Source organism: Protomyctophum parallelum (assembly GCF_964188405.1).
Source record: "Protomyctophum parallelum genome assembly, chromosome: 23".
NCBI lineage: Eukaryota > Metazoa > Chordata > Actinopteri > Myctophiformes > Myctophidae > Protomyctophum > Protomyctophum parallelum.
In genome coordinates, this window is record NC_139715.1 from 16,211,929 (window position 1) to 16,225,747 (window position 13,819).

Consider the following 13,819-nt stretch of genomic DNA (forward strand, 5'->3'; position numbering starts at 1 on the left):
CATCTGAAAATATGTTGTTCCAGGGACCCCCACCAGAAGCAAAGAATGGCACATTTTCACAATAAAAAACAAAAAAAAGTCTACAAGCTTGTAGCTTCTCTGCTATTTTTTAAGATAATGCTTAAAACACCAAAAGGGATTCCCATCCTGAATGTGTTAAGACTTCCAGGCACTCTTTGGGGTGTGTGTGTGTGTGTGCACCTTGCGGGCCTGGTCCATGGTGATGAAGGAAGGGATCATTGACTTCCTGAGGGAGTACTTGTCATGCCACAGGCGGTCCGTCTTCACGTTGGGGTCCGAGGCTACGAAAAACTACACACAGACAAATAGGAAATAAAAGTAAATGCCAGTTATATTACTATTCAGTCAGGACAACTCACGAATGGATGAAATATATATTTATTGAATATAATGAGCATAACTAAAACACATCGCATGGATGCACCTGGGACGTATCCTCAGTGATGTATCCCAAGGTCATCGGGGTTTCGGGTCTCTCGAACATCATACCCCTCACACAGGTGACCCAGCCGGGAGTGATCAAGTCCCGACTTACGTCCCAGTAGCTACCCTCCATCAGTCCCATTAGGGCAAGACCAAGGCCACACAACCCATTGCTCCGGAACTACTCTGCCAGGACTGGGAGAACCAGATTCTGGCACGTGGAATATATTTATTATGGTTTGGCGATGAATTGGACCTGCTTTTTAGGTACTCTGATCAAGCGCATCAGTCCCGACCATAGGGACTCTGAATCCCCCGTACCTAAACAGCAGATCCAAAACGACAGGTGGTAGCTGGGGTGGAGGAGGGTGAGCAGCAAAGGTTTAAGCAGACAGCAGTGCAGCAGTATCAGTGTGTGCAGCAACAAGCAAGCAGGAGGACGAGCAGTGCGAACTTCCAGTTTAAATAGCCGGTATGAAGATGGAATGAGTGTGGATGACGTGAATCAAGTGATCTTTTTTCCATTCGACATCCAGAGGCATCTCAAATCGATCATTCTTTTCCTTTTGCTGCACTTTAGAAAGGTCATCCCTTCTCACCTGTTGACCGGCTCCGACGGGCAGAGTGGAGTGGACGCTGAATCATCATTGAACACGGTCCAACGGTTAGAGCGCATTCTATTTCTACGCTCCCTCCATCGGCGAGCCTCCCCTCTCGACTGACCTCACTTGATCACCGACGACGTCAATGCAATCAAGCCTGTTCTGTGGCACAGTGCGGCTCATCGGATCCAGGCTTTCCATTTCTACGCCCCTTTTTCCCATTAGGATAGGATTTCATCTCCAGAGAATATTAGTCCACTGAGACTAGGCCTGTCACAAGTATTACATAATCTTCTAATCGCAATCATTTGAGATAATCTCAATAATTTTGTCATAATCGTTTCCAAGATCTTCAAACATTCATCAAACATTCTGGCTGTCCCAGAATATTATCTATCTATTATCTATCTTATCTATGCCCATTATCTATCTATGCCCGCTAGGTGGTAGCTAAGGCTGTCCCCGAAAATTCGGGGTGCGAACCTTCGCTCGTTAGGGTTGGCACTCGAATCTTAATTAATGGGCTTGAACCATTCGTTTTTCCCCTTTTTTTAACCCATTTAGACCTGACGTCAAAAAAAAAAAAGTCTTCTGAAAGAATATATATTCAAAGATTTGTGCTGCATTTTTACGATTTTTCAAAAATAGGAAGACCTACAAGCTCGTAGTGTGGCACTCAGTGACCCCAGGGGTGTGCACGAGTGACGTCAGCACTTTGGTTCTCCATCAGTTTACCTGGAATGCAGGTCAAATAATGTGCCCCCCCCCCACACACACACACACAGAAAGTATGCATGGGGAAAAAGGTTTTATGATCTGCATTTGCGTTGTAGCAAAATACGTTTGAATGTTGAATGCCTGTTATTGTTTTATTGTTTGCGCGGCTACAATAGTCGACACAAACTTAAAAATAACAATAAAAATGTCATTTGTCAATTAATAAACAAAATCAAAATGGAACAAAATGTAAGCAAAAACCTACTAACCTGCACACACTGGGGACTGTGGGTGTAATAGGGGTGTAACGATACATTTTAACAGCAATACGTATCACGATACATGGTTGACGATACCATACATGGACGATATTGGTTCATTATGGAGATACGATACGATATGATGATTTGCAGTAACTATTTAAAATACATTGACATTATTTTAAACCCCTCTTTTTTTTCTAAAAATTGCTAAATACCACGCACAAAAATGTAGTATTGATACAATCGATTATTTGCGTAGCAAAAAGATTCGATACCGATTATTTACATTGCAAAACGATACATAGTCAATGTTGCCGTTTTCATTTCGATTCTTGAAATTATAAAAATCGGTTTTTTTTATGCAGTTACTATATCGTTACACCCCTAGTGTATAATGTCCGTGCGTGTGTGCGTGTGTGTGTTCTCCTTGGGAGGTTGCAGTCCAATGTAACGCCACAATAACTCTTTCTCCCCCCGTGTTCCCGCACTCTGCACTTAAAAGGCCGGACACAGACATAACTACAGCTTAACTCTGGTCCCATTACCACAGACACAGAGGGCCAGATGAATAATGATCACACATCACTTGTCCTCCATTATCCTCCTCTCATCACTTCTCATTTGTACCCCCTCCCCCATCGAGCCCAATCTCCGCCCTTCTCTCTAGACCACCCCCCGGCCAATCAAAAAGGGTGGGATGTAATTTTTTGCCTCGTGTCAGGCACTTACTTTGAGCCCAGTAACAACTCAAGCTAGCAGGCTTTTCAAATCGTAAAAATACAAGGTCATTTATTCCAGCACCGCCGAGGCGCGTCATGAGAGCGGAGGGCAGAACTGTATCTATGCTGTCGAGGATTTGTTTTAAAAGTATAATATACAATTATTAAATATGTCAGTAATTTCTTTGTGTTTTGAAGTTATTTGTCATTGAGAAGCCTAAAAGGCAAAAAACAAAAAAAAACTTTTTTATTCAAATGTTTCGTTGTTCAATGACAAAAAACACAATGACACCGCAAATTTTTGTATGACAATTCCGTCCACCATCAACTTAACACTAATGACGTGTATAGGAGTCTTTAGAATCCAAACCACGGGACGATCAATACTTCAGTCTGTGTGTACCTCGTAAATGCGGTAATGGTGTGTGTGCGTGTGCGTGCGTGTGCATGTGTATGTGTATGTGTATGTGTATGTGTGTGTGTGTGTGTGTGTGTGTGTGTGTGTGTGTGTGTGTGTGTGTGTGTGTGTGTGTGTGTGTGTGCGTGCACCTCGTGATACGTGTCCTCCAGCTCCCCGTCGTAGATCCAGCGGTACAGGAAGTTGAGGATGGGGTGAGACACCAGGGTGAGGATGTGCTGAACCAGAGTTCTCATCTGAGGGTCTCCCGTCTTCGTGTAGGCATGGACGGCGGAGGCCAGCTCGCCTCCCTTACGGCCTGACACACACACACAAACACACACACACACACACACACGCCGAGCCACCAGGAAGGCAGAGGATTATTGAATCTGGTATTACAAGACGTCCGCATTTAAGACACTACTGCCCCCTCTAATCGTCCTCATTTGGGGCATCAAAAACGCGGAAGTAGACTCGGTGTACTGTCCTTGCATCGTTGAATTTGGTGGGTGAGCGCGCCTTCGTTGACATTAATAGGTGGGGGCCATTACTATTAGGGCCCCATACACACGTACGTGTACGTGTTCTGTCGGTTTGATGGCCGCCTCAATGCTTTTCCAATGGAAGTGAAACGGTTTGACCAAACACTTGTGTTTGATGGCTGTGTTCTGCCCATCAAACACGAATGTTTGGTCAAACCGTGTGAATCCCATTGGAAAAGCATTGAGGCGGCCATCAAACGCAGACGGAACACAGAAAATGCGTTTGGTGTGTGTGTGTGTGTGTGTATGAGGCCTTCGAATTCCAATGTGTGTTGTTCTTGTGACGAACAAGAACAACACAGGCGCGAAGCAAACACTGTTTTTAACTCATTCTGGGCGGGAATCCCTCTTGGTGTTTTAAGCATTATGTTACACTTTAGCTATTGAATAATAGCAGATCTACAAGCTCATAGCGCGGCACCAAGTGCCACGCTACGAGCTTGTAGGTCAGCTATTTTTGAAAATTTGAAAAATGTTTTCAAATCTTTGCTTCTGGGGGGTTCCTGGAACCGCAATTTAAGATGGGGGCCCACAGCCAAATACAGAGAATTCTGGGGGTCCTTGACATGAAATAGGTTGAGAAACACTTACATAGAAACATGGGTATTTCACAAAACTGTCAGGATTTAGAAGACATTTGTAGAATCTGGTCTCGGTCGAAATGGGTTAAACACACACACAGACCTTGGCAGAAGTCGACGAGGGCCGCCAGTGATTTGAGTCGGACTTTGGGGTCGTAGGTCCACACCAGCAGTCTCCTCAACGTTAAACTGTTGTCTATGCCCAGGTTGACTCCCTGGTCGTCCTCTACTTGCAGCTGCACACGCACGCACACACACACACACACACACACACACGTGCGCACGGGGGGGATGATTAAACAATTTAGCATCATCTCTGTACATGGAAGAAATAGCAGCTCATCTTCAAGCTTATAAGTTCTGAGTGTCGTCTGTGGTGTAAACAGTACTACGTATCACCCGTTCATAGTGAGGGGTTTACCTGCGAATGGAGCACAGACAGCAGTCTGTAGTATTCTTGCAGCTCCTGGTGGAGAGAGGCACAGAAACTCTAGAGAGAGAGACAGAGAAACATGTTAAGTGGACTACTGATAGACACGTGCCCTGAAGAATTACAGATACACAGGCACGTGCTCAGATAATGGTGCTTTTATCCAAAGCGCTTTGCATATATTGTGCATTACATTCACCCATTCATTCATACACCGATGGCAGAGGAAACCACGCAAGGCACCGACATGTACATCAGGAGCAGAGTTCAGAGTCTTGCTCAAGGACACTTCGACACGAACTCTGACACGCACACACACACACACACACTAGGGCATTAAGCAACTAGTCGACTAGTTCACTAGTCAACCTTGTTGGTACTAGTTGACTAGTTGATAAGAAGAAGAAAAAAAAGTTTATTTATATATTTTTTCCCCGATTTTGTAGGCCTCAAGATCAGGTAGATTATAGTTATAGTCACCAATGTAGTTTTGAAATGTAACAACATAACAATCAAGGCACAATCAAAGTACAAAAAAATGCAAAAAACACCAAACGACATAAAAAATGCATAAAAAGACAAAGAAATAGGTAAAACAGTGAGTCAACAACTAGTCAACTAGTAAAAATTACTAGAAGTGAATGCCCTAACACACACACACACACACACACACACACACACCCACACACACACACCTGTCCGACCAGTCCGAAGGCGCGGTCGAGGCTCCTGGAGTCGGTGTACTTTCGGATTTTGTTGTGGAGCCAGCCGAGCTCGGCCAGTCGGCTGCTGATGTCCCTCAGAGACTTGCACACCACCACCTGAGGACGCACAGCGGGAGATGAGACCTGGAAGCACTGTTGTTTTTGGCAGCAAATTTAGATTATAGTTTTAGTCGTAGTCTTTTGAATAGTTTTGAATAGTGAAGGCGGGCCTTGGTCTGTTGCGTGTCTCCCACTGTAGAGCATGTGCACATCTTGTTAACGGAGCGGACCTGGGGGGGTTCCAAATCACCCAAATCACTGAATGCTCCTTTAACCCTGCAAGCCTATTCGTCAACATTTTTATTTTAATTAATTCCTTTTTTTCTGTTCTTTTTTCACCTAAACATCATCATTGATGTTCATTGTTTAGTCTTGCAATGCCATTGGTCATGATATTTGCATATAAATACGTAGCGTAGCGCACCACCGAGTGGCATGCTACGAGCTTGTAGGTCTTCTAATTGAAGAACCACTGACATAGAAACAAAGCTTTTTACGACAACTGTCAGCATGTAGAAGACATTTTTAGAATCTGATCTCAGGTCAAAAGTCTTCAAATGCGTTCTAAATCAGTAGTTTTCACACTTTCAAAGACAGCAGATGTAGAAGATCAAACACGGCTCAAATTGACACACGGCAAGCTAGTAGATCTGCTATGAATACAAAACAATTGAAAATCGACTGTAAGCAGCCTTACCACACACACACACACACACACACACACACACACACACACACACACACACACACACACACACACACACACACACACACACACACACACACACACACACACACACACACACACACACACACACACACACACACACACACACACACACACACACACACACACACACACACACACACACACACACACACACACAGCAGGTACATTCACCAGACAGTGGAGGCAACCATGAAAGGCACCAACCTGCTCATCACCGGGAGCACTTAGGGGTTTCCGTGTCTTGCTCAAGGAGTTGTAGGACACTGACGGGCAAGGGCAGGAGGAGCCGGGGATCTTACCGGGAACCGTCCAGCTCCCAGGCGGCCCCTTGCCCTTGCCCTCCACCCTCCTGGGTCACTGTCACCGCCGCTAAGTGCTTGTTAGAGACGTAGCATCCACACAACCCGCGCACTTAATGGACTATTGTCTAATATAGCATGACGACAGCACTCTATAAGGCTCTATATTTAGTTTATAGAGAGAGGGGCAGAGAGACTGTGTGTGTGAGTGCCTGCGTGCGGGTTAGACAGACAGAGCTGAAATACCCAACAGAGAAGAGGAGGAGAGAAAAAGGTAAACAGCGTCAGAGACAGAGGAGAAGAAGAAGAGAGTGGTCGATGTGGCTTGGAGCCAAAGAGCGTCGTATTGATCTGTTGGATCTCCCTGAAGCTTTTTAAGACAACAACTGTGGTCTTGATATGAGCTCCATTGTGTGCGTCTGTGCGTGTGTGTGTGCGTGTCACGTCCGTGTGGGTACAAGATTGAGTATGCGTGTCATCTATGTGTGCGGCTAAGGGTCAGTACATTAAAGAAAACGTGTGTGTGTGTGTGTGTATGTGTGGAAAGGAAAACTCTGTGTGTGCATTTCTGACATGGAAATGAAATATCTCATATATTAGGGCGATCAATACTTCAGCACTGACTCCAGCTCTCTGTAAAGCCCATGAGGTGTTGAACCACAATACAGTGACTGGTGAGTTAAGATTAAAATAACCCTTTTTATGTATTTTTAATTTTTATCCCACGATTTTGCAACCCATTTATTTCAGTGTCAATTATCTAATGTAATCCTGGGCGCTACACTTCCTCTGCCAACCTGGGGAGGGCAGCGAACTGACCTCATGCTTCCTTCTATGCATGAGGAGTCCAAGCTGCTTTTTTCACCTGACAGGGGGGAGTTTCCCCGTCCGGACGTAGCACGTGGAAGGACCACGTTATTCCAAACCGTTCATTTACCCTCCATCAGGTGCCCCGGCTGGCCAGTGAGGGTACCTACCATAGGGGACACGGGGAGAACATGTGAGGGTACCTACCATAGGGGACACGGGGAGAACATGTGAGGGTACCTACCATAGGGGACACGGGGAGAACATGTGAGGGTACCTACCCTAGGGGACACGGGGAGAACATGCAAACTCCACACAGAAAGGCCCTTTCGCCAACCCCGCCCCGGGTATGGGTACTGATGACGCGGAGGAGAGAACACGCCCCCAGCGGGAATCGATCCCAGCACCTTCTATCTGTGAGGCGACAGCACTACCCCCAAATAACCCTTTTTTTTATGGACAGCTGTGGTCCAATCTCTCTGCGCTATGCAGCGATTAAATAGAGATCTTGGACGGAGACCTAGAAATTTGAGAGCACCGCATGATTGAGTTAGCACCGTTTGCTGCCAAACAGGTAGAACTTATGGAGTTCAGCCGATAATGTTGCTATCAATCAAGCGATAATGCTAGACTGAACGCAGAACTCCAGAGGCATAGATTCTCACCCCTTTCAGTCCGTTTACAACAGAGAGTGCAGAGGAACTGATGGGCTGTACTGCACGGTTAATTATGTGATGGATTCCATTCACACAAAGGTACCAGTTGCTCCAACCCTCTACGTCTTGAACGTCACAGTCAACGGATAAAGGTGGTATTTATAGTGTTGCTGCGTTGCTTTACATCTCATAAAGTTAGTCTAAATATGACTGCCGGGCATGTTTAAAGCACTGCGTACCTTGCTATCCATCTTGTAGCAGTTTTCCTGGGCGTTCATTTTGATGAACTTGCCGTCGATGCCTTGGAACACATAGAGGAGGTCGCGCACCAGCATCGCCTCGCTTACCTCTGCTGAAAACCAGCACACCGAGGGAATAAAAATGACAGAGAGAGAGAGAGAGAGGGGGGAGAGAAGAGGAGGATTTATAGTGGAGCATGGGGTTACTGGGGCCACAGTTGTAGTGCTACTGCAGATCGAGGGGCGAGGTCACAGTATAGCCTGTCGTGTCGTCTCAGAGATTAAAGAGAATTACTGAGTTATTATGTTTTATTTCATAGCGATCTTCGAGGGAACAGGGACACAGAGAGGACGGGGGGGAAAAACATTATCGGGTGTGCAGTAATTGTGTTTCAGGCAGTAAAGTACAATTTAAGACGAAGGAGCTGGTTATAACAAATCTGGCAATAGAACAATGATATAAACTATCTGACCCCCTGGTTCGCTTCCTTCCTGGACCTACAGTCCAGTAAGACAGCCCCCCCCCCCTCCCTTTGGAGCAGTGCACCAAAGCATTATGGTCATTGTAGGAATTCAGCAATCCAGTCAAACCGTATAGTCAAACACACACAGACTACATAATGTTTCTGGCCATATGGGGTGCAAACTTCAAACTGTGCTACTGTTATCTACTACAAATACTATTAACGATCGAGTGACTGCAGTTTCTTCCAGCGGGTGAACTGTCCCTTTAAGACGCACCGTTGGGGTCTCCGTCTCGGCGCGGGCGGACGGCCCTGTTGGAGAGGGCGGGGGGGATGAGGGGCGGACGTGAGGTAGTCGGAGCCAAGGCCGAGGAGGGGGACGAGCTCACAGGAAGAGCCCACGCCAAGCGAGAGCCGAGGGGCTGACCGACCACGGACTGTTGTCTGAGACAGAGAGAGAGAGAGAGAGAGAGACATGCACATAAATAGACAAATATGCACACACACATGCGTACATACAATGTACAGAAATGCATGAATGCAAGACATACTGTACAAACAAACATGGATTTGCTAATGCCAGTCTTCTGGGATTGGAATTGGTACATACTGTATATTTCATCCAAGCAAACGGGGAAATAATTCATGCAAAACATATGTTCTTGAATAGGAGTTTAGATTAATAAGAGTTTATTGTTTTTAAATGTTTGTATCAAGTTCCCTCTAATGAAACTAGAGCTTAATTCACTTCTAGTCTGTTACTAAGCTCTTGTAGCATTAATAGTCCATTTAGAAACACTCTGTGAATACAGTACACTAGACAAGTCAATAAACTATGATATAAGTATGCCGTTTCATGAACGTCTATGCATAATTAAAGGTCCAATAGATAAGAGGACCTTTAATCACAATTCAACACTGTAAATGCTCTTTTAAGCATGGATTAAGGATAGGCCTTTTAAACAAAACAAAAAAGGTGAGCCAGCCAAGGCAAGAGACATTAGATTATGGATGGCTCCTGCATTATAGATAGCACTAAAAGCAATGAAATGCCCTCATGAAACAGTTAGAATGAATGGCCTTGGCTGAATGACAAGCAGCCGATACTTCGGGACATGAACACCTTTTGACGTTTTAAGCATTATGTTATACTTTAGCTATTGAAAAATAGCAGATCTACAAGCTCTACGAGCTTGTAAATCTTTGAATATATATTCGTTCACAGCGAACAAAATATTTTCAGATGTGGGGGGGGGGGGGGGGGGGGGGGGGTCGGCGACTAACCCTAACCCAATTACATATATTTTTGGGGGTCCTTGGGGGTCCATGAAAATGTTTAAGAACGACTGTAACAGAAACATGGGGCTTTTCAGAAAACTGTCAGGACTTAGAAGGCATTTGTGGAATCGTTCCTCAGGTCTAAATGGGTCAATAATAGTAGCGAAGGCTTTCACAAGTCGAGAGAGGAGGGACAAATAACACACACAGCCACTCGGGGGGGGGGGGTATATTCTCACCCGGCCAGCAGTGAATGTGGAGGTGGCGTGGGTCCATTCAGTGAATACACCCCTAAACTGGAGATGCCGCTGGTCCCCATGCTGGCAGAGAGGGCCCCGGGGCCGGCGGCCACCACCGTGGCGCCGCCAGTGGCCCCTGTCCGCTGCTCCGCGTAGCCGAGGGCCAAGCTCTGTGGACGGGTGCAGTAGAAAGGGGTGGAATGGGCGTCTCTGGGGAGTGCCTGGGCGAACAGCGCCCCATAGCTGCCCACCTGGGGAATTGCAAGGAGAAAGAGGGGGGTGTGTGAGGTCAAGTTTTTTTTGTTAAAAAGGTTAAGCTATTTGAGCTGGAAGTGTTCCAGTTCTTGTCTTTGTCTCATGTCTTTGTGTCATCAATTACAATTACACTTGTTTAATATGTATCCTGACTGCATTCTCTGTCCCGATTAGATCAAATTGGTATCTCAGTTTCAGTTTCAGAAAATGCATTCCGTTTAATAAAGGTTGGAGAGACATGGAGACTCCGGTTACTGAACAAACACTCTATAGCAATGAGTGCCATGACAATATAGAGCTTTTAAACACTTATTTTAACCAAGGAAAATCACTTACACTAGGTTCACTTCACCTATAAACTAACCAATGAAATAAATTGTAAGAAACTATTGATTTTCTTTTTTAAGGACTAAAACAAATATTTTGGGTGGTCCCCAGAATATTAAAAAAATATATATAAAAATTACTGAATGGCTGGAAAATGGAAATTAAGAGTTTACATATAGTACACTGTACACATAGTACATGCATAAACTACCCTGGGTAAATAAATAATAATAAAACGCTGAACAGCTCGTAGGCACGATGAAAACACTTTTTGCAGAGCACTCCACACCACATACCATGTAAAAGCATAGGGATCAACTTTGAACTTGTGCTCATGTGGCCTTGGGGGAAAAGAAAAATGAATCTCGATCCAAATCAGCTTCAAACTGTACATGTATTACCGGCTATGGGTAGAACCACTGACTGGTAGTAGAAAATAACTGAACTGTTTAGTTACTAAGTTTGAGTGAAATCCCCCAACTGTTTCAGCCCTCTCTCACACATTATATAATTACTACCGTAATCTCCTGGGCTAAGCATGGATGTTGATAGAACATGCTTTTGGGACTTCTCAAATGTCGCTGTCGGTTCCTTGCCACGAATAATATTTCAGCTCCTTTTCTATCAGACATTGTTGCCTGTTGTGTACTACAGTGGTTCTGTAGTACACAACTACACAACTTTTTAGCCCATGAGCCAAAATAGATTTTTGCCCGGGACCCAAACGAATGAAAATAGCCAATCTACAAGCGCACAATGCAGTGCAAAGCAATGCATTTCCACTATTCACTACTTCTTAAACATTAGTTTTGTAATTTATGGAATTTCTTAGATTTCATGAAAATCTTTGCTTTTTTGGGGACTATTTTAAAATAATAGTAATAAAATAATTAAAATCTAAATGTAGGAATAAATTAATTCCATAATTCCCTTTTTTAATTTGTTTTTTCATGTCATTTGAAAGCAGGGAATCATAGCTTTAAATTGACATATTGGTTGTTCAGTTTGACCCACCAGTTTTGGAGATATGGCTTATAGAGGAATGTCTTGCAGAAAACGAGAGAAAGCGAGTTGAGAAAGCAGGCTTGAAAGGTTAAGGTTCACTTCTGTGGTCTCTAACATTACACCTAGCTACACGTTTAAGCATTTATTTCAAATTTACATGTCGATTTCAGCTCTCACACTTATTTCAGATATGCTCTAGGATGTGAAGAGTCTGCCTGTGCTATTAACTCATTTAAAAAAGGTTTTCTCTTCTGGTGAAAAGCTGGAATTTTCGTGATGGCTGGCTCTCAGTCAAATCTGGTCACATATATGTAAATTGTAAAATGAACCAAAAACACTATTTAGCTATGGAGTGGAAGTAGCCATTTGCTACAAGCAGCCCGTCCATCGTATAGGATCTGCAGTACAATACAGTATAATTATAAGCTCCTGCATGTGCACTCACACCAGTGATGCCCACGGCCACATATGATTAAAACCAATAGAAAATGCAATTGCGATTGTGGTTCTATTATTATTCAAACATGTCATACAGAATATCTTAAATACAATAATTCAAGTTGCTTGTGATGTTTCAACTGCATGTTCAGACAGACTTTTAGTAACCTTTGTTTGAAGCATTTATTGAAAATGATGTGAAATAACAATTGGTTTTATATGAAAATTCCAACACCAACGGCTTTAGTGCTTTACCAACCACAAAAAACAAAGATGTGTGTTCATGCATTCAAAGAAGCAACAATGTATAGCCATTAAAAAACATCTATTTGCTCAGACACACACAATGTACAGTAATAGCTGAATATAATAAATAAATTAAACGGCCCGGACGGTTACCTCAACCGTCTGGGCACCTAGGCTGCCAAGCCAGTCGGACGGCGAGCCGCGGGTTCGACTCCCGAGCCAGACGGCCTTTGCCGCGTGGCACTCCCCATCTCTCTCCCCCTTTCCTGTCGATCTACTGTACTGTTGCCTAATAAAGGCAAAAAGTCCCCAAATCACAATAATAACAAATCATTAAAAAAATAAGGAGGGGGGGGGGGGGGTACAATACAATCGTACAATGTAGCATATCTTTTCACAGGCTTTCACTTGGATCAGAGTTTTGCAGAGATTGCAAATAGTTTTGAGAGTGAAAACCCAGGTGGGACATGTACTGTGGATGCGACTGGGGGCCTTGAGGCAGAGAAGAATCCTGATGGAACGTGCACTGTGGTCCAGACTGTGGCGGTGGCGGGGTAGAATGGTGGGGTTGAAGGAGTACGGTGCCGGTGGCGATGAGGACGAGGAGGTTCCATTCATTTCAGCAGATTGCTCGTCACAGATCATATCATAGATGCTCCTTTTTAATCGGATTAGAGTGATTGGGTCTTTGATTTGCATCAATTCCTGCGCTGCCAAGTTTCCAAAATGACTGAGATGATCGGGAACTCGGTTCAAAGTCGTGCGTGTCTTCATCTTCCGTTTCATCATCCGGTTCACAGGTTTGCACGTCAAGCTGGAATAGAGATGAAACAGAAATGTTGTTAACTACAGTTATAAATACAATTAAATGTTGGCATTGTTCAATACTTCTATTTACTCATGAAAACATCCCATAACGCATTTTGGCCTGACGTCGACAGTTTTCTGAAAAACCTCATGTTTCTGTATCATTGGTGCTCAATGTTTCATGTCAAGGACCCCACGTGTAATATGCCTCCACCCCCACCTGAAAATATGTTGTTCCAGGGACCTTCCAGAAGTAAAGATTTAGTTAAAAATGTTCGCTCTGAAAGAATATATATAGATTTGCGCCACATTTTTCAAAAATAGCAGACCTACAAATTAAGCCCTGTCCCTTCTGGGGGGGAATGGTTGTTCTTCGTTATTGTCTTGATGATGTATGGAATTCAGCATCTTTAAATTCCTCAGGCCAGGGCCCATATGTCTGAGGATGTGAAGTGGTTAGACTACTGAGTGGTCTGCCCCGTTGCCAATCCGGGGGAAGGACATTCTATGGGTGCACCACACAAAAGGCCCTTTTTCCACCAGAAGAACTTTGGCTCTAGAAGTGGT

The 13,819-nt window shown here is 44.3% G+C and overlaps 1 protein-coding gene across 1 annotated transcript in view; it reads right to left on the reverse strand.

Annotated features, from left to right (window-relative positions):
* Positions 1-13,819, reverse strand: part of tubgcp3 (tubulin gamma complex component 3) — a 44,458-nt gene that overhangs the window by 9,097 nt on the left and 21,542 nt on the right. The window contains exons 5-12 of the mRNA XM_083758555.1: positions 10,175-10,425; positions 8,935-9,101; positions 8,194-8,306; positions 5,394-5,519; positions 4,690-4,758; positions 4,372-4,504; positions 3,295-3,461; positions 202-312 (exon numbers count right to left, since the gene is read on the reverse strand). Of these exons, the coding sequence (XP_083614681.1) occupies positions 202-312; positions 3,295-3,461; positions 4,372-4,504; positions 4,690-4,758; positions 5,394-5,519; positions 8,194-8,306; positions 8,935-9,101; positions 10,175-10,425 (1,137 nt within the window). The remainder of the gene's footprint in view (positions 1-201; positions 313-3,294; positions 3,462-4,371; positions 4,505-4,689; positions 4,759-5,393; positions 5,520-8,193; positions 8,307-8,934; positions 9,102-10,174; positions 10,426-13,819) is intronic.